The 21550-nt window shown below is 41.6% G+C and overlaps 1 protein-coding gene across 4 annotated transcripts; it reads left to right on the top strand.

Moving 5' to 3' along the window:
- The first annotated feature begins 1202 nt into the window (after nt 1–1202).
- LOC141575493 (uncharacterized) lies at nt 1203–21446 on the top strand. Of its 4 annotated transcripts, none has more exons than XM_074354802.1 (8): nt 1203–1350; nt 4906–4993; nt 11682–11934; nt 13538–15592; nt 16269–16383; nt 16546–16719; nt 19890–19996; nt 21302–21446. In XM_074354802.1, exons 4-8 carry the CDS (start codon nt 15378–15380, stop codon nt 21441–21443), a joined length of 753 nt encoding a protein of 250 aa, XP_074210903.1. In that variant the 5' UTR covers nt 1203–1350; nt 4906–4993; nt 11682–11934; nt 13538–15377; the 3' UTR covers nt 21444–21446. The 4 variants fall into 4 exon arrangements, with proteins under 4 accessions (XP_074210903.1, XP_074210904.1, XP_074210905.1 ...); XM_074354803.1 differs by having other exon boundaries at nt 11682–11955; XM_074354804.1 differs by lacking the exon at nt 11682–11934.
- The last annotated feature ends 104 nt before the right edge of the window (nt 21447–21550 follow it).

Here is a 21550-nt window from a genome sequence, read left to right as displayed (position 1 = left end):
ATCTTCTGCTGTAGTAGCTGCAACGGTATTCTCTTTGGGTTTCATGTAATTTATTCAGACTTCTGTCATCCTCACATTGTGTTAATGATGACTAGAATTTTTCTTGGAAAATCTTAATTGGAATATAGCTGTATTAATGTTGAATACTGAGATGCTCAGTTGGAAGTACTGTATGTATCATGCAGCTAGTATTCCACTCGTCATCACCACGGCACTGCTGGGAGAGTGCTTTGCTCACTACCTTTATGGCCACTGAGTGGTAGAGATAGGGAACAGGACGGTGACAGGGACATGTAGCACAACCCAGGGTCCCCACGTGGCAGTAATAGTAGTAGGAGACACGTACACAGGATGGAAACCACAGCAGTGAGTGGGAGGCAGCTGGCATAAGAGACAGAGATGCGGAGTTCATTCACTGACACGCTTCATTTTCCCACTACTGTGCCCCCCACCCCCCACCTCCCACAGTATGGTAGTCTCTGGGGGGCACAGATAAGTGTACATTGTTTTCTTTAATTTTTTCATAGGAGCTGAGAAGCACTTGTATAAGCACAGTACAGTGTTAAAAGCTCTACACCAGACATAGTAAAAAAGTGCTGCAGGAACAAGAGGAGAGAGGGATCGACTGTGTGAGAGAGTCAGACAGGAGTTCCTAGATACACACGAACTGGGCTTAAATAATTGGTATCAGTTGTCTAGGCAGAGAATTGGGCAGGAGTTCTAGATAAAGTGTCCTGGGTGTGCAGAGACTTAAAGGCACAAAGCGTCATGCATTTTCAGAGGATGACGTGGGGGCGACAGCAGAAGATGAAGCTATAAATATGTCGGGGGGAAGAGTTAGAAGTATAGAGACTGGAAAATAGGGTTTGGGGGCTTACAGTGAACAGTTTAATATGTAAAGCTAAGAAATAATATACTGAATCTTCTGTGTGCTGGAGAATTACTAAGTGTTTTACGCAAGGGAACTATACCATTAGATTCAATTTATAGAAAGTTAACCTTGTAGTGTGAGTATGACTTAGAGGCGCCACCGCTGAATATTGTTACTGAAGATTGTTTTTCCACTTAAATGAGAAATACCATGCTTTAGAAGGTCTCTGATGTAATTTGCAGTTTTACCTGGCCAAAAAGCAGTCTTGGTAACGTACTTTTTACCTGTAGCTTTAATTATAGATGTGATTACATAATGCTTTTTGTTTTAGAGAAGATGTCGTTGTAAATCAAGAATTGCTGCAAACGTCTCCGTGTGTCGCAGAGCAGTTCACTGAGCTGTTGTGTCTGTTCAGCCCCAACCGGGTTATAGAGATGCTGCCAGGCCTGGAGTGCTGCCGCCTGGAAGAAAGCATTCAGGTGAGACCAATGGTGTAGAGGAGGCAAGAGTCAACTTCCCTTAATCATTCACCATTGTATAAATGAGCAAAGGGAGACTCATATTAAATTATCTGCTTAAGTTTATACCTGGTAAGTGCTAGCACCTGAGATTAAACCCAGACAGTCTGACTCCATGGTGCATGGGCTCCATTGCTGTGATAAAGTTCTTCTTTGTTTATTCCAGTAAAATCAGAAACAGCACGTGTCCATCATTGTTATTAGTCAAGGTTCACAGCCATTATAGCCAACTTGATAAATGTAGAAAAAGGAATACCATAAAAATACTAAGAACAAAACACACTCTAACTTGCAGGCACTGATGTCACATGGTCCTGCTGTGCTGGGACCTACAGGCTGAATGGCAGCCAGGAGCCTTAGCGCAGGTGTTCCCTGGATCCTCTTTTCCTCGTATTCTCCTGTTTCCAAATGAAAATGAATGTGCACACACATACGTGCGTACCTGTGTGTATACGCATATACACATGAACTGTAGTCTAGGAGAAGAGGTAGCACATTCCCTGTTTAAAATTTGTTTTTAAGCCTCCATCAGGTCTCCTTTCCTCTGCTGTCAGTACTCATGAAACGGTAACCTGCGTTTTCCACATCCACCTCCTGAACTGCCCACACACTTAAAAATTTTTAATTATGAAATATTTCAAATGTATAGAAATGTACAGAACATCAGGTACATGTATACCCACCAACCCAATTTTATAAATGTGAACACTCTGCTGTACTGGCTTCTATCTTTGTTGTTTTGTTGTTTGTTTTAGAAATAAAGCACCCATTACCTGTTATGTCCCCCTGAGCTTATCACCCACGTGAAGTTGGGCAGTTTCTCCTTCCCATCCATGTTTTTAATTTCCCTATATGTGCATTTACCTAAGGAACACAAGATACAGTTTTATATATTTTAAAAATTTGTATAATGATATACTGTATGTATCCAAATGCAAATTGTTTTTTATTAATTTTTATCTATCTTTATATGTATAGATCTAGTTCATTCATTTTAACCTTTATACAGTAGTCTATTGACTGACCACAACATTGTACACTGACTATACTTCAATAAAAAAAGTAAATAAATAAAAGCAGTCTACTGACTGACCCGCCACAGTTCATGTATTTCCCTATTCGTGGACGTTCCGATTGTCTGCAGTCCTTGGCCGTTACAAACTGCTCCATGGGACATCTTTGTGCGTATCTCCTAGGTACTCAGGTGAGGTTTCTCTAAGTAATGTGCCTTAATATCCCCGGAGGTGGGATTCTTTAGACAATAGAGTAGCTTAATTCCATTGGTTTTTGCCAAGTTGATTTCTTAGTTGTTTCCATTCTCCTCATCCGTGTTTTTAGTTTGCTGTTTTTCCACATCCTTGCATGTTCCTAATATTTAGACGTCTTACGTCTTTTTTTATTTGATAGAGCATGACACGTAGCCTTGTTGTTTTAGACTCTTAATTTCTGCCAGTTCTGATGGTTCTCATTGATCACTCGTGACTCTTCGTCGCTTTCCATGTGTTCAATGACACTGGGTTTTCTTGTCCCTGAACTATCTGTTCACATCACTGGCCCGTTTTCCTAGTGAGGATTTGCCCTTTGCACTGATTTCTCAAAGTTCTTGTTATTTCTGGGTTTCTGATGCTAAGTGCTCTTTTATGTTGGAGGTGCCTCCTTCCATGCTGTTATGGCATATTTTTTAAATTCGTTTTCAGTGATTTCCATTTTAATTATCAGTATTTTCCTTTAAAGTTAAGTTTTTGTGTGTGTGACTTTTATTTCCATTCCTACTTTAATGGCATAAAGGATATCCTCTTACATGAGTTTTATAGTTTGGTTTTTTACATTTTATCTGGAATTTATTTTTGTAAACAGACCAAGAGAGGGATTTATATATTATTTCCATGTGGATGACTGATGATCCACGTGTCATTTTGTCCTTTCTTCCCTTATTTTTAATGCCATACACCAAACTCCCAAATATACGTAGATGTTTCTGCGGATTCTGTTCTCTCTTTTTTGGTCATTTTTCTTTCCTTATACTAATAGCACAGATTTTAATGAAAACAGCTTTAGAATAAGATTTACTAGTTGAAAGAAAATTCTTCCCTCGTCATTCTTTTTCTTTGAAACCCTTTGGCTGTTCTTGGCCTCTTACTATTTCATATCAGTTTAGGAATCACATTGTCACATACCTTTATAAATAATACATTTTCTAGGATTTTGATGAAGAAATGCATTGAATTTATAGATTCATTCCAGGAGAATTGACATTTTATGGTATTGTTTTCACATCCAGCACCATGGTTGCCTTTTAAAAATGCCCTTTGTGCTCTTTGGTGAGGTTTTGTCACTTAATATAACATCTTACTTGTCTCTTGCATATTTTCTTAAATTTGTTCCCAGATACTTAAACTTCTTGTTAACATTCTAAAGAAAATTTTTTGAAATGACATTTTTTACTGATTACTTTTGGTGCATGTTACTAAGTTTAGCATGTTGTTTTATATCTAGCAACGAGGCTGAAGTATTTTTTCATTCAAATAGTGTCTAGATTTTTATTACGACCGTAATATTTTGTGAGAACCATGGTAGTTTTTTTCCTTTCCAATCTTATGCTTTTCTCAGTCTCCTGTCAGAGGTCTAGGAGCTCTGGGGTTTTACTGAAAAGAGGCAATGACAGTGTGCACTGTCGTTCCTGATTTAAAAGTGAATGTGTCTATCATTTTATATTAAATACGGCTTTTATTGTAGGATTTTAACAGCTTTTTTTTTTTTTATTAAATTACAAAAGTTCCATTCCCAGTTTGGATTAGAGTGTTTTATATTGTTTTTATTTTTGTCAGGAACGGGTGCTGTGCTGCATTTTATCAAATGATTTTTTTCTCTATTTATTGAGATGATCACATATTTTCCTTCTTTGATCTGTTAACCTGTTAATGTGTTATTTGTGCTTCTCTTTTTCCTTAGTAAGAAAGTATTATTCTACTCTATTAGTCTTTCCAAAGACTAACTGGGGATTTTTAAAAACCTCTGTTGTTTCTCTGTTGATTCTGTGACATTCTCTTCTGTACTACTTTTCTTTGTTTTATCGTAGCTTAATTGCTGTTTTTCATTTACTCCCTAGAAACTTAGTTTATGAATTTTTATTGAGATCCCACAAGCGAATGTGTAGTGGTTTCATTGTCATTTTGTTCTAAGTATTTTGTGTGTAGTTACACTGGTCAATTTCTGGTGTATATTACTATTTATATATTCATGTTACCTTTTGTGTCATGGATATGCATAATTCAGGTTCACAAACAACTTTTAAAATAAAAAGTAGAAAAAAATGAATGACCTTGGTTCAGTTAGAGTCCCAAATGGGCCACTCCAAGACTAGAAAGTCAAATACTTGCATGTTATACTGTAAAGTAACATACTTCTAGGGTTTGAATTCCTTTTTTATTATCCAGGGTTTTTTTTTCATTCTTAATAGAATCTTCTGACTCCATGAAAAAGATCTGTGAAGGTTTGTCATTTCCTTTTTCCTAGATTACTCAGAAGTATCAGCTTCAAGAAGTCACTGCCTAACTATTTGAAAAGAAAGGAGATATTCATGGTGCCTTTTTTAATGCTAGAGGTAAGATTTTACTCTGTGTGCTTTGTCATGTTTCTGTCTAGCCCCCTATCCATTTTATCAGTCCCATCTTTTTTTATTTGATGTATAAAACTGTAAGTTTTCATCATTCCATCTTAATTTCTTATGTCTCAAAGTAAGTTGCAGACAGGGTACATTTTATCTGTAAGTATTTCTATCACATGTGTCATTAACTAGAGTTGCTTTCTTTGTGGCATTTTTTGGAGGTAAAATAACCATATGCAATGCACAAGTGTTAATTGTGGCATTTATTGGGTTTTAACAAATGCATACATCTGTGTAACCCTAGTCCCCAACAAAATAGAGAACATCACCTTCAACCCAGGAAGTCCTTTCTTTCACAGTCAGTCCCCACTTCCATCCCCCAGAGATAACCACACTTCCGATTTTTTTTCCATTGTGGATGAGTTTTGCCTGTTTTATTCATTCATATCAGTGGAATCATTCAGTAGCTACTCTAGTAGAATTCTCCTTTCACTCAGCGTAATCGTTTTGAGGCTTATCTCTGTCACTGCACGTGTCAGTCTTTGTGCCTGTTACTGCTGCCCGCTGTTTAACTGTAGGAAGACACCACCGCTTCGCCGTTCTCCTGGTGACTGACACCCGGGTTAGTTCCAGCTTCTGATTATTCCGAGCACAGTTGCTGTGACCACGCTTGTACGGAAATGCTCTCCTTCCCCTGCAGTCACTGCCAAGGAGTGGGGCTGGGATATCGCAGGGTAGGCATCGGTTCAGTTTTGTAAGCAATTAGCAGGCATTTTCCCAGATTGTGGCATTTCACGTTCCACCAGTGATGTATGAGAGTTGTGGTTGCTGTGCATTCTCGCCAACAGTTTGTCCTATCAGTTTTTCAAAAATTTTTTTCTATTCAATTGTTGTAAAATAAAATTTATTACCATTAAGTACATTCACATTGTTCTGCAGCCATCACCACCTTCCATCTCCAGATCTTTTTGAACTTCCCAAACTCATTAGGTAATTACTCCCATTCTTCCCTGCCCCTGGCAACCACCATTCTACTTTAGACTCTATGCATTTGATGAGTCTAGATACTTCATATAAGAGGAATCGAACAGTGTTTGTTTTTTTTTTGTTTTTGTTTTTTTGGTTTTTTTTGGTGGTGATAGGTAATTAGGTATGTTTGTTTATTTTTAGAGAAGTTCCTGGGGATTGAACCCAGGACCTTGTGTACGCTAGGCGTGCGCTCTACCACTGGGCTATACCCTCCCCAGTATTTGTCCTCTTTGTTTCTAGCTTACTGCACTTAAACCATAAGATCTTCAAGATTTATCCGTGTTGTGGCACATAACAGAATTTCATTAATTTTTTTAAAGCTAAGTAACACTCCATTTTAAGTATACACCACATTTAGTTTTTACGTTCATCCATCCACGGACACTTGGGTTGCTCCCACCTTTTGACTCGTGTGAATAACGCTGTTACGAACATGAGTGCAAATACTTTTTGAGTCTTTACTTACAATTTTTCGGGATATATACTGAGAAATGATATTGCTGGGTTAAATGGTAATTGTATTTTTAATTGTCTCAGGGACCACCGTACCATTTTCCATAATGGCTGCATCACTTTACATTCTCACCGGCAGTGCACCAGGGTTTCAGCTTCTCCACATCCTCACCAACACATGTTGTTTCCTGTTTTCTTGACGGTAGCCATCGTCGTGGGTGTGAAATGTTACGTATCAGCTTTTAAACACTGTCACCTAGCTAGGAATAGATAAGGGGTGTCCTATTTTTAATTTAAAAAAATGGTTCCTATTGGCTTCTTGTTTTTTTCTAGCCGTATGATTGTGAAACAGGCCAGGAACACTATTCCACAGAGCATTTGTGTAGGCTCTTACCCTCTTTTAGTCTCTGCATTACCCCGACATCTCTTTTTTCCCTTGCAATTTCTTTGTCGATGATATCGTGAACCTAATTTTAAAGGGTAAGTAAAAGTACTCGTGGCATGGATAGGGAGTGGGGAAGCGGGAGGTCTTCTCAGGGAGTGAGATGGCCATTTGCAAAGGCACAGGGATGTGAAGGAATGCGAGCCTGTAGGAGAGGAACCGGCAGCCCTACGGGGGCACAACTGTCCATGTATAGGCAGGTGAGGCTAGAGACAGACGTTAGGTCCAGATTTGGAAAGATTTTGTAAGACGTGCTATAAAGAATTGGGACTGGTTATGATTTCACACAGGATCAACTGAAGGTTTCTAAACAAGGAGCTGATGTGATACTATGTTTCATAAAGACTGCTCTGTGGACCCAAGGAGGATCTATGAGAGGAGGGTGGAGAAGAAGGAGGGAACACCAGAAGCAGAGAAGCACTTGGGGGGTACTGCAGTAGTACAGGTGTGACTCAGTGAGGACATGAGCTGGGCGTGGCAGTGGTCGTGGAGTGAGAGGAGGTGGATTTGAGAACTTACTGATCATTTGAATGTGGTACGGGGTGAAGGAGAGGGGATTAATGATGACTCTGAACTTCAGCTTAACATGAGCCTGTGAGGAACCTCAGGGAAAGGAGCAGATTTGGATAGAAGGGGTAGATGAAGATCAGCTTCAGCTTGTATTAAGAAGCCTTTGGAACATCAGTTAAGGGGGTGTAAGAATCCAGAATTCAGCAGAGTAGGGGATCCTGCAGCTGCGTGTTGAGGAGAGGCCACACCCGAGGCTGTGCACTATGCTGTCGCGATAGACCTGTCATGTCCTTTTTATTCCCACCCATCCCTCTTTCTCATAACCCAGTATGAATTTTACTCCCTTACTGTAAGTTTGGATTAATCGTAAACTTGATTGCTTTGCCTAAAGAACATCATGATTGACTGTGGTGGCACAACGGAAGCGAAAGTGGGGCACAAATGGTGATATTTGGTATTTTGAATCTGTTCCAGTGCAACTAGTGATGCTTTCTGTATACAGAGCAAGTCTCATCTAAATGACAGAGATCACTCTTAATAACTTTGTTGTTTCTTGGGTTTTATCTTTAAAATATGTTAATTCAGATATTGATGGATGGGAGATACAAAGTGTTCCTTTCACCTCCTAGAGACTGCAAAGCAAGCTTCCAGAGAGAGCACATCAAGATGAACGTCAGTTCTTGAGTATAATTGACGATTTGTTTTTCCGTGGACCCCACGTTTTAAAAAATGTTGAATGATAACTGTATCTGTTAAATAGTAATTACATTGACCTGCATAATTAGTTTGTCCACTTTAATAGTGATCCCAATTTTGTCTTAGTTTTCAAGGGCTTCTAGTAGGAAGTGAGAGAAACCGTTGTGATTTTGTGCTGCTAATTGTCAGGAGAGGTCATTGTACAGGAACTTAGGTGCTCTTCACTGATCCTGATGAATTTTTTGGCTATGTTTTTGTACTTGTGTTTTGGTTATTATAAATGAGTTACCTACTAACACCCTAAAAATTACTATAATGTGCTGAACAACAGCAAAGTGGGCTTCTAGTCAGTAAGTAGTAGCCAGTTTTTCTGTGTTGAATTTATATAATTTTAGCACAATGCAGCAAAGTTTGACAGTTTAGAATTTTAAGTCTTTGTCACAGATACATAGTTTCCATGACATTCCTTGATAGTAAAAAATTACTGAACTTACAAAATTGTGGTACAATATACATAACATAAAATTCACTGTTGTAGCCATTTTTAAGTATTCAGTTCAGTGGCGATAAGTACATTCACATTGTTGTGCGATCCACCACCATCCATCTCCAGAACCATGTCAGCTTCCCAAACTGAAACTCTGTGCCCGTTAGACAGTTACTCCCCATCCCTCCTCCCGACGCAGCCCCGTTAAGCATTCTCCTTTCTGAATTTGATTATTCTGTGTATCTTGTATAAGTGGAATCAAGCCACATTTGTCCCTTTTTGTCTAGCTTACTACATTTAGTATTACGTCTTCAAGATTGGTCCATGTTGTGGCGCATGTCAGAATTTCATCCTTTTTGTTCTTTTAAATGGAAAGATAGCCAGTTTACAATATTGTGTCAATTTCTGGTATATAGCGTAATGTTTCAGTCATACATATACATAGATAGGTTATTTTTCATACTTTTTCATTATACATGACTACAAGATACCGAATATAGCTCCCTGTGCTCTACAGAAGAATCTTGGTATTTATTCTATTTATCGAGTAGTTAGTATCTGCAAGTCTCAGACTCCCAGCTTATCCCTTCCCACCGCTTTTCCCCCTTGGCAACCATAAATGTGTTTTCTGTCTGTGTGTCTTTCTCTGTTTCGTAAATAAGTTCATTTTTGTAAATGAATTTCATTCATTTTTAAGGTTAAATAATCTGTTTTATGTATATACCACATTTTGTTTATCCATTCATTCATCCATCTGTGGGTTGCTTCCACCTTTTGACTATTATGAATAATACTGTTAGAAACATGAGTGTGCAAATATGTTTTGAGTCCCTGCTTTCAATTCTGGGTATACACCGAGAAGTGGGATTGCTGGATTAAGTGGTAATTCTATTTTTAATTTTTTAAGGAACTGCCGTATCATTTTCCATAGTGGTGTATCATTTGACATTCTCGCCAGCAGTGCACAAAGGGTTGCAAGGCTCTACGTCTTCACTGACACTTGTCATAGTCTGTTTTCTTGATAGTGCCCAGCCTAGTGGGTGTGCGGTAGCATCTCAGTGTAGTTTTGATAGGCATTTCCCTAATGATTAGTGATGCTGAGCATCTTTTCTTGGCCTTACTGGCCATTTGTATGTCTTTGGAGAAGGGTCCATTAAAATCCTTTGCCCACTTTTGAATTGGATTGTTTTCCTATGACTTGATGTTTTCCAATAGCCCTTCTGAGGTTCAGAGAATCACTTGGTAGGTGATTTTTAGATTGTTTTACCCGTTTAACACACTGACGCATTTCTTGGACTCCTTAGCCCACACATTCCTTTAAATACCTTTACCCTAATTCTGTGTAGATTATCTGTTTTTGGAACTTCTGTAAATGCTTGATTGGCTTTTTCATATTTAGTTCAGCTAAACCTTTACTACTATTTTTGTAGTGTCAGAATGTGTTCAGCCAATTTGACTGTTAGGTTTGTTGCATTTATTGCATTTTTATTTTTCAATTTATTGTTATGAAAGTAATTTCTGCAGACATTACGTGAAAGATTGAGGAAAACGTAGGAAGAATGCTTCCCCAAGGTCACTGTAGTGATTTGTGGGTGATGTGTCTGGAGAAGTCAGTTCATTGAATTCTAGTGAAGATAAATTTCTCAGTAGTAGTCTCATAATTACCATTTACTGTCAGATCCAATTCTGACTGTACACTTAAGAGTTCTGGAGTATTTGCTTATTACAGGACACTGTCCTAGTTCCTAAAGGTTACGCACAGATGGCTAAAACACAGTCATCACCCAAAGAACTGTAGTCTCTTGAAGGAGACAGATAATGTAAATTAAAAGTTCCAATGCAGGTAGAATTGTGTTTTACAAAAGAGGTACAGTGAGAGTGACAAAGGATTGTTGGGAATTAGGGAATTATTGTAACTGATGGATCAGAGGTACTTTCATGGAAGATGTGGCATTGAAACTTAAGACTGGAATTATGAATAGGAATTTGAGAGGCAGAAGCAAGGGAAGTGTCCTGTAGGCTGGGGGGAACATGATCGTGAAAGCACCTGGCTGGTCCCCTCGGGGAGCAGGAGATGACCCAGTGATACAGGAGTGGGAGGTGAGAAGGTGTAGCGGACTGTTTCCTGTGTTTACTTAGGGTCAGAGATTGGCTGACTTTCTGCTTTTAAAAAAATAGGCGTCTTTGATGGCTTTTGTGAGTGAGACTGATGTGTTTGGCTTTGTGTTGAAGAGAGCTCTAGTATTGTTATAAAAGGGAATGAGGAAGGCAAGATTTGGACAGTGTAACGAAGGGGCGGCTGCTGGAGTGCAGTCGAGGTGTGGAAGGGCCGTCGAGGTGTGGAAGGGCCCCCGGGGTGAAAGGAGTGGGCGTATGAGAACACGGTGGTAGAAGTAACAGCATGAACAGTTTGTCTGAACGTGCAGGTGAGGGGCAGACAGGAAGGCGTCACAGATGGCGGAGATTTATAAACTGGCTGATTTAAAGTGTTAACCTGTTAATATGTTATGTGTGCTTCTCTTTTTTCTTAGTAGGAAAGTATTATTCTACTTTATTAATCTTTTCAGAGACGAATTGAGGATTTTTTAAAACTTCTGTCTCTTGTTTGTACGACATTCATTTCTGTACTACTTTTCTTTGTTTTATCGTAGCTTAGTTGATATTTCTTGTTTACTCACTAGATATTCTCAGTTTGAGGTTCCACAAGCTAATGTGTAGTGGTGTCATTGTCATTTTGTTCTAAATATTTTGTGTATAGTTACGCTTGTCAGTTTCTGGAGTATACTATTATTGTTTACATGTTCATGTTACCTTTTGTGTCGTGGATACACATAATTCAGGTGCATAACAACTTATAAAGTGGAAAAAAATGGTGACCCTGGTTCAGTTAGTGTCCCAAATGGGCCACTCCAAGACTGGAAAGTCAGATGTTTGCACGTGATACTGTAAAGTAGCGTACAACTAGGGTTTGAATTCATTGTTTATTATCAAGCTTTTTTTCCCCATCTTAACCAGGATCTTGAGACTCCAGGAACAGGATTTGTGAAGGTTTGTCTTTTATTTCCTAGATTACCCGGAAGTATCAATTTCTTGAAGTCACTGCCTTTCTATTAGAAAAGAAAGGAGATGTTCATGGTGCCTTCTTAACCAGGAGGCCACCCATGCCCAGCTCCTGCTGTGCCTAGAAGGCCTGTCAGGAAGGACACCAGGAGGGGACTGCAGAACAGTGACCGACCTTGGGTCACCGCTGGGCCCAGGCAACAAGAAGCAACGAGTCCCTGTGGGCAGGAGGCCGGCATGTGCACGGACAGCAGAGCAGAGGTGCTGGCACCAGGAGTCCGGGTGGGCACTGGGGTGCAGACTTCAATCTCCCTTCTCCACCCACTGGCCTAGCTCTGCGTGGGGCGATGGCCAGCCAGAGGCTTTAGGAAGGATGGAAAAAGTGAAGTTAGAGGCAGAAGGAACTTCCCAGGGTTCACGTGGGGGTGAGTCCAGGGTGGGCTGTGCTGGCTTCCTGAGGCCAGGACAGCTCTGCTGCATCCCCGCTCACCCGGGCCAGGAGCGCCCCCCCTCCCGGTGTGAGCGGTTGGCACACGGCCAGCACCCTCTCCTTGAGCAGGGCAGGTCACCCCAGGGTCATGAGATTGGGGTCAGTCTGTGAGTTCAGGGGTGGGTACTCCCGCCTCCTCACTGTGACCCTGTCTGAGCCTGTTTCTTCACCTTGAAATGGGGGGAGGGTAACAGTGCCGGCCTGGCCAAGGCAGGAGGCAGAGGTGGGTCCAGGCTTTAGCTCCAGGAGAGTCTGGAGGGGTTAAGGGAGGAAGGGAGCTTCCTGGCAGGAGTGCAGGTGGGAGACTGAAGGGGCACCTGAGGGGCCATGTGACAGGCAGCAGGGTGGGTGGGGCAGAGAGGAGGCAGTTGGATGTCAAAGTCATAGCCAGAGACTGAGGTCTGACCCCACCCTCATCCTCCAACGAATAGGTCACTCTTGATGTGAGGAGGCAGAGGTGAGAGGGGTCTCTGCACTGACATGGGCTCAGGTTCAGAGAGTGGGGCTGCAGGGAGGCTGGGAGATGCCTGGAATGACTTTTCTCCTCTGCCCCACTGTCCTGCATCCCCTCTGGCTGGGTTTGTAGATCCTTCCCTGAAAGATGGGATTGGGGAGGGGTGAGTTCAGAGAGGCCACAGAGGCCCAGAATGGTAATGGCCACCATGGGGCTTGCAGTCCCAGAGCCCGTGGGGCCATGCCAGTCTGTCTGTCCAGGTGGGCACAGCTGAGGCTACTGTTGCCTGTGGCCCTGGCCGGGGCTGCCCACTGTTCCCACCCAGGCCTAGGTGGGAGAGGGCGTACCGGGCCCCTGACTCCCTGTCACCCTTTGAAATGTGAGGGCTTGGCTTCTCTGTTTCATTCAACAGGAAGTGGTTAGAGTAGTTGAAATCCCTTTATCTCCCAGTCTGTACATTTAGTTCCAACCTAGTCTTTGTCCCTGAAAGATCAGCACGTAACCATAGCTCTGAATGGAGCACTCTTTTTTTTTTTTTTAACCTTTTTTTCATTGAGTTAGTCAGTTTACAGTATTGTGTCAATTTCCAGTGCAGAGCACAATTTTTCACTTACACATGAACATACATATATTGTCACATTCTTTTTCGTCCTGAGCTACCATAAGATCTTGTATATATTTCCCTGTGCTATGCTTTATAATCTTGTTTATCTATTTTGCATATGCCTGTCAGTATCTGCAAATTTCAAACTCCCAGTCTGTCCTTTCCCACCCCCCACCCCCTTGGCAACCACAAGTTTGTACTCTATGTCTATGAGTCTGTTACTGTTTCGTATTTATTTTGTCTTATTTTTTTAAGATTCCACAAATGAGTGATCTCATACTGTATTTTTCTTTCTCTTTCTGGCTTACTTCCCCAGGAGGAAGAGGGCAAGACGAGGAAAGGGCAGGCCCAGGAGAGGGCAGGCCCTGATGAGGGCAGGAACATGAGAGGGCCGGCCTAGGAGAAGTCCTATTAAACTTCCAAGAGATGACGTTGAGAGGCAATGGGTATTTGAGTCTGGAATACAGGAGGGAGGTCTAGATTGGAAATAGCAGTTTGGAAGTTGTCAACTTCTAGAGAATACATAAAGCCCTAAGGCCGATGGGGGCAGCAGCAGAAAGTAGTAGAGGCCAGAAGACAGCCTCAGGGGTGCTGTGTGCCAGCATTCAGGGCCTGGGACTGAGAAGACTGGCCAGGGCCGTGGGAGGAAACCAGAGCAGCCTGAGGCCTGGGAAGCCCCGTGAGGAAAGGGCTTGAGGAAGTCGGGGAGAGCAACGGTGGGAAGTGTGGCTGCCGGGCCGTGCAAGGAGAGGACAGAGTTCCCCGTGGAGTCAGCACCTGGTGGGTGGTGGGTGACCCTGTCATGAGCAGTTGCAGTCAGTGGACATGCTTGCTTGGATGGAAAATGAGAGGAATCAGAGGAAGCGAATGGGAACAGCTCCTTTGCAGGGGCAGGAGGCGTGTGTGCCGGAGAGCAGAGAGATGGGGCCACAGCTGGAAGGTGAACGCATTTTTTTTTTTTAAGACGAAGGAAATAACAGTGTATGTTAATAGAAAAGATAGATTAAAAGGGTAAATTAGTAACACCACATTCACTTAGGTCAGGGGAGTTGCAGGTGACGGCAGGTGTGGGTCCAGAAATGCCCCTGAGAGAGTCAGCTTCAAAACACTTGCCAGGTTGAGTCCACTCAAGACCAGCTCCCAGGAGTGTCAGCCACTTAGGAACTCTACTGCCCCCTGCAGTTTTAATCCTGGCAGGGCCAGAAGTCATAATTAGCCAGCTGAGGGAGGAAGGATGGAGTTTGGCAGGAAGAAGAGGCCTGCCCTGCCTTCCACTCCTCCTGCCAGTGGTCAGCCAGCAGCATGGCCTCGCTGAGTAACTGACATGGTGTTTTCATAGTTATGTGGTTAAAAAGTTCTCAAATGTTATACCATGCTCCCAAATAAGCCTTGGATTGATTCAAGATTTAATTGGTGGAAATAAAAGCAAAAAATAAAATAAAGTGAAGAAAGCATGTAAACATAAGGCTGAGCCACAGAGCAGGGTCAGCAGGCGTGCGGAAACACGTTCTCATTTCATCGAGAGCGTGTGTTGGTTTCTCAAGTTTGTACTTAATGATACATATTGCCGCAATCTCTGAAACCATGAAAACAGCTTTCTGCTGTTTGCATCTGCTAAGTTCCCTGGAGACTGGCTGGGGCCCAGAGGGATGGGGAAAGGAATAAACTGAGGGATAAGGAGATAGAGATTTTTGGTGGGGAGCTCTCTGGGGGACTAGGCCTTCAGCATCCTGTGGTTCCACCCCACTCTAACCACAGTTGCATACAAACATGACTTTCTCAGGGGCAAGCCTCACTTCTGGAAATGTCCCAAAACACTCAGCCACCTAGCACCAACATTTGAAAGGAATCCAAAATGGCCCACAAGCAATTGGAGAGATTTGAAATGCATTAGGCTCCCACGTGCGCACCGGGCCTCTGGGCCTCTGTGCGCACTCACAGGGACACTGGCTCTGGAGGGACAGTTGAGGGACAGTTGAGGGTCAGTGCTGTTGCTAGGCTACGACTGTTCCGGACGAAACATTCCAAGCCGTTGAGCTTCGCAGCCAAGGTGTGGAAGCGAGACCTCTGTGGCTCTTCTGTAGCGCCAGCGCTGAGATCGGGAGGCGGCAAGAGGCCAGGAGGGAAGTGAGCGGTGTCGGAAGGCGATAAGCCAAATGAAGAAGAGACTCGCTAAGTTTGTGAGCTGGGTGGGCTTCAGCGCCCGTCAGAGAGAGCGCAGGGATCATGAGCACCCCGTGCCTAGGTATCCCATCCGTAAGCACGAACTAAAGAAGTTCCACAAAGCCGCATATCTTGGCGATCTGGACACAGTGGAGGTGTTGCTGTTACGTAAGAAGAATTTCGTGCACAGCAGAGACAGGAACAACAGGTAACAGCGGCGGGGCAGGGCGGGGCGGGCCTGGGAGGAGCTGCCAAATAAGGTTGTAAGACATGAATTTTAAATTGCCTTCCCATGTCAGAGATGTTGAAGTGTGAGACAATGAGCATGTTAGAATCATTGAAGTACAGTGTACTCTCGCATCTTTGCAGCAGCAAAGTAGATATACTGTCATTTTACTGAATTGAAATGTTGTCTTTGTAAAATAGTAATGGTAACAATTATAATATTACCTAACAATTATTGAGCTGTTATTTTGTGCAAGGAACTGCCAGACATTTTGCATAGCTTTTCATTTAAGCATCGCAGTGGGGTCCTGTAAGATAACTACTACTTCATGCCCATTTTGTTGATGAGGAAATTGAGACACAGACAGGCTAATTGAGAGCTAATAAGTGACAGTGTTAAAGTAGAAGTCAGACCCAAGCTGAGCTGAATCTCAACGGCATGCCCTTTCTATTCAAACAGGTAGTTCTTCCATTAATGTGGTGAGTAATAAGAGCTAATAAATACTGTTCTTTCCCCATAGAAAGAACTAAGATAAGAAGACTAAATGTTAGTTTTAAAGGGGTAGGAATAGCATGCTGTTGAATGTTTACAATTACGTGAGTAACTATCTTTGAACTAGTATGCTCTAATTTCCTAAACAGTCCTCTTACGTTCGCAGGACTGCCCTACACTTAGCCTGCACGAGCGGCCAGTCACCAGTGGTGACTTTCCTTATAGGGTGGCGTTGTGATCTGAATGCTCGTGACAAGGAAGGCAAGACAGCTCTCATCAAGGTGTGTAGCAGCCAACCGTGTCCACGTGAGATGGATTTGATTTAATTACTTAGAATAAAAATGAATTTACCTGTTTTAAATATAATGAACTGTTGGAACTTGAGGAATGTTAACTTGGAATGCCTGGCACTTACAGTCTGTTTCTTGCTGCGATACCAACAGGCTGTACAATGCCGGAAAGAAGCGTGTGTCAGTATCCTGCTGGAACAGGGTGCTGACCCAAATCTTGCGGACGACTTTCAAAACACTGCTCTGCATTACGCCGTCTTGGCTGGAAATACATCAGTTGCAGCAGAGCTGCTCCGCTATGATGCAAATATTGAGGCGATAAACGAGGTATAGCTCAACTGACTTTATTTACAAGATATTTGGAATACAGGGTCTTTTCTAGCTACAGGTGTTTTATTTATAGTAATATGTTTACTGAATACAGTACATCAGGCCCTGTTATCATGGAAACAACTCCAAAGCCAAGGCCAGAGGCTAGAGGTAGTGCCCACAGAAAGGGCAGAGCTCTGTCTCCCAGCCACACTTGTACCCCAGAAGGAACAACTTCCCATTAGGAAGTGCCTGGGAGTGGGTGGTAGGCTCAGAGCCTACAGAAGATGAAGGCTTGCGGGGAGTGAAGTGATGGCAGGGGCTGGGTGCCTGCCTGGGGATGGGTGGGAGGAGGAAGGAACCCAGTACCCAGCAGGGGGAGCTGGGTGACTGCACCTGGGCAGGGGAGGCGGCAAACCACAGGCCCTGAGCACCCCAGGATCCCAGGTTCTCGAATCTGGGCAAGTGAGGTCAGGTCCTGTTTGACAGCCAGCAGGGGCATTCGCTTGTGCTGGTGGCCACGTGGCCCTCCACGTACACCTTCACCTTGGGGTCTTCCACGCTCAGCCTGGTGCAGCTCCCCTGCGGGGCTGTGGCTGTAGGTGGGGAGCAAGTGATGGCGCAGCTGGTCCTCCTGCTTTTTCTCCTGGCTCACCCCTGAAGATTTTGATTGAGTAAATGTACTCAGGTCTAGACGCAGGTATTTAGAAATACTTCCCTGAGATTCTGATACAAGCCTTGGTTAAGGACTATTGAATGGATTCGTGTAATACATGTAAATTCACAGATCTCAAAAATAAGACATCTCTGGAAGAGCGGGGGTTTGATAGATGCTACTGCTTTCAGTGCTCTGCTTTGCAGCCATGTTAGCCTGACTTTTATCCGTCTCTTCCTCTGTGATTGAGGAGTTTATTGGCAATATTACTGGCAGTATCTATTGCCTGGAAGAATAGCTCCTTTTCCTTTCTAACCACTGATCATTCAGTGGCTCTCAGTCAGTCTTAGAAACTTGCTTGTGGTGAGGGATTCAATAAGTAGAGTCGGACCCTTTGAAGATTTTGCACCTTTTGTTCCCATCCAGGTCATTAGGTCAACAGGGTTTTTCTGATTGCAATAATAGGAAATCATGAGCCTTCTTTTGGTTAAAGCTGTGTGACGGACTCTTGCAATATATCTGTTAGATTCAGTGAGCCCTAGCATAATCAAGATGACAGCTTTTTTTAAATTAAAGTCTAATTGATTTACAGTGTTGTGATAGTTTTTGGTGTACAGCAAAGTGATTCAGTTATATATATATATTCTTATTCAGTTATATATATATTCTTATTCAGTTGTAGATACATTCTTAGTTACATATATATTCTTATCCAGTTATATATATCCTTATTCAGTTATATATACATTCTTAGTTATATATTTATTGTTGTTCAGTTATATATATATTCTTACTCAGTTATGTATATTCTCATTCAGTTATATATATAGTTACTCAGTTATATATATTATTCAGTTATTATACATTCTTAGTCAGATACACACACACACACACACACATATTCTTTTCCATTATGGTTTATTACAGGATATTGAGTATAGTTCCCTGTAGTATATACAGTAGGACTTTGTTGTTCATCTATTTTATATGTAGTAATTTGTATCTGCTAGTCCAAAACTGCTAATTTATTCCTCTCCCACCCCCTTTCCCCTTCGGTAACCATCAGTTTGTTTTCTATGTCTGTGAGTCTATTTCTGTTTTGTAAATAAGTTCATTTGTATCGCATTTTTAGAATCCACACGTTAAGTGATATCCTATGGGATTTCTCTTTCACTCTCTGACTTACCTCACTCAGTATGATAATCTCTAGGTCCTTCCATGTTGCTGCAAATGGCATTATTTCATTCTTTTTTATGGCTGAGTTGTATTGCATTATATATAAGTATACCATGCAAGATGGCAGTTTTAAACATCAAGACCCATGACATTAGTAACAAATTGGAATTGTTCTAATAATTTAGTTTCGGCCATCTCATGAACTAATTATCCATTTGATTAACAATTGGGGAGAATTAGATACAGGTAGATTGTAGTTTTAGTAGGCATTGGAAACATTCTTGAAGTGGGTATTATGAGTCTTAATCACAATCTTTATTACATGTTGGGGCCCAGTGTTTTTGTGTGTAAGACGTATGATTCTAAAGAAAGGCAAGGTTTTACATACAAATAGTTGATTTATACCCAACTGTTTGGAAACACAGCAAACATAAAAACACAAGTGTGCTATAGACTAAACATGGCCCTGGATATGTTCAGTTTGTCTCCACACATTGAGTCAACATTTAAAATTTAGGAGACTTGTGCAGAAATCTACACTTCAGAACTTCTCCTAAAGAATCAAATCTGGTCCCCCTTGAGCCCAGGCCTGTGTGGTCTGCTCTGCAGAGGTGGCCCCTTCTCGGTGGGGCGTGTGTTCTCCAGTTTGCTGTCCTCACTTGTGACCTTCACTTACTCGGGCCACCTATGTTGCCTCTGTAAGCATTTGAATTTACAATTTCTGTTGTATATTTTGATAAATATTTCAAGATTTTAAAGATAGTCTATATTAATTTATAGTCTACTTCATATTTTATAATAATCCCTAAGAGTGGGATGGAATTTTTCAAATTAGAATTTATAAGTTGGTTTAAGAAAAACTTTTTCTTTACATGCAAGTAGTCATATTCCCATTGGAATGTCTGCAAGCTTTATGAGATCAGTCGTAGTTGTAATTGGATAGGTTATGCATGTTGCAGACAGTATGGTATCTTTCTCCTCAGCGTGGCTCCTTAGAAATGTAGTTGATTCGGCAGCTAAATGGTTCTCTCTCTGGAGCAGTGTTTAGAGTGTCGGGAGTAGTAGTTGAGCAGTAAGGTAACTAGAGAATGCCTGACACACGCTGCAATAGAAGCGAAGGTTCTTGGAACCAGCAGATGTCTGAAGTGGGTTGCAGAGAGTGACTTCACAGGGAAACTTTGGATGAGGTCAAGGAGGAACCTTTTAAAGAGAAGGAGCACAGAGCGGCGAGGAAGAAGGGGCTACTTTTTATTTACTTTATAGTGTATGTTTAAGTTCAAAGACTTAAGTTTTTAAATTCAGTTTTGAAATTTATATGTAATTTTGTACATTGTCAACTGTTTTTACTATTTTACAGTATAACATGACACCATTTTTACTCGCCGTCAGGAAGAACAAAGAAGAAATGGTCAAATTTTTGATGGAGAACGGGGCAAATGTACATGCAGTTGACAAGCTGCAAAGGTACAATAGTTTGTTCTCTCTCTCTCTCTCTTTTTGTTTAATCTTAATGTTGTTCTAGAATAGTAACAGCCAATCAGAAAGATTAACTTAATAAGAAGAGGATGAAGTTAGAATCAACACATCATCAGTTAGGTAGAAAAGCAATTATTCTGCCTGGTGTCACAAAGAACAGTATGCAGCAGGATTCATCTTCCTTTATGATAGTGACTGATGTAATTTGCAACCTGATTTTTTTGGTCATACGGTCTTAAAATAGTTCAGGGGTTTCATTTTAGTTTTATTAGTATGGACTCTAGTTTTTATTTACCTTATGAGACTGTTGAATTTCTTCATTGTTTTATAATTTGTTTTAACCTCTTCTTGGTATATATTTTTTTCTGAAAAGATGCATATTAAACAAAGAGGAGTTTGTTTTGCTTTTTGGATGACTCTGCTTTAAATTACTTTCTTTGAAGGATACTGATGTTATTAGGTTATCACTGAGTGAGTATCACTAAGAGAGTAACTATGACCAGATACTGTGGGCTCGTCAGTTTTTATCCTTTTTCATTTCTAGTACAGTTTGATGTTTTTATTTTTAATTGATAATGGTAGAAGGAAGAAAAATAGCTTTAATTATTGAATAAACATTCCCTTTAAAGAAGACAAGTCTTAGGTGGATGATAAAGAGGAAAGAGCTGGGCTTTAGAGTCAGACGAGGTTGAATTCCCAGCTCTCCTGCTGGCCAGGTGTGTTACCTGGGGGACATGACTTATCACCAACCAGTATGTTTCCTGTCACGTAAAGGAGGGTCGTAGTACATCCTTCAAGGGGGGTTGTGCCTAAGAAAGACCATGCGTAGACTGTTCAGGTTAGTGCCGGGCACATGCTTCTCAGCGTGATTAACTGCAGCCGTGACTATTTTTATTGCCTTTTTTATTCATATTACTGTTTTCAGCCTGCAAACAGCTTCTCCTTACCTGACCTCTAGCTGATTTTAAAGTATTGTATTTCAGACGAGGGAAGAAATGGGGAATCCTTTATTTAAATCTTTACCTACTTCAGATAAGTGACCTCAGCATCCTTCTCCATCAGAGGACTTTAAATTAGCAACTTTTACTATGTGCTACCCAAGTAGGACAGGAGGCTTCTTTTTTGTCCCTCTGTTTTAGCCTTGGAGGTAGTTTGCAAAGATGAGCACTCAAGCATGTAAATGGTCAGTTCTCCAGGGGTGGGCAGGATATTAACTTGGTAAAATAGATCAAATTAACTGTTTAAGTTAAGCTAACTAAGTTCCTAAGGGTGAAGTTGTCTCTTTTATTTTAGATCAGCACTCACACTTGCTGTGTATCATGACTCACCGGACATAGTCAAGCTGCTTCTTGAGAAACGTGTTAATGCCGATTCGCTAGATTCACACGGACGGACTGCTGAAGAATATGCTTATTGTAATGGTTTTGAACAGTAAGTGTTTACATTAAAGTGCCAGTTCTCTCTAAACTGAGGTTGAAAATGACCTAACGGTTACTTGTTACGTGACAGGTGAGAGTTCCTAGTTGGGAGCAGGCACTTTGG

The sequence above is a fragment of the Camelus bactrianus genome, chromosome 28 (genome assembly GCF_048773025.1).
Source record: "Camelus bactrianus isolate YW-2024 breed Bactrian camel chromosome 28, ASM4877302v1, whole genome shotgun sequence".
Classification (NCBI taxonomy): domain Eukaryota; kingdom Metazoa; phylum Chordata; class Mammalia; order Artiodactyla; family Camelidae; genus Camelus; species Camelus bactrianus.
This window is presented reverse-complemented; position numbering and strand designations above follow the sequence as displayed.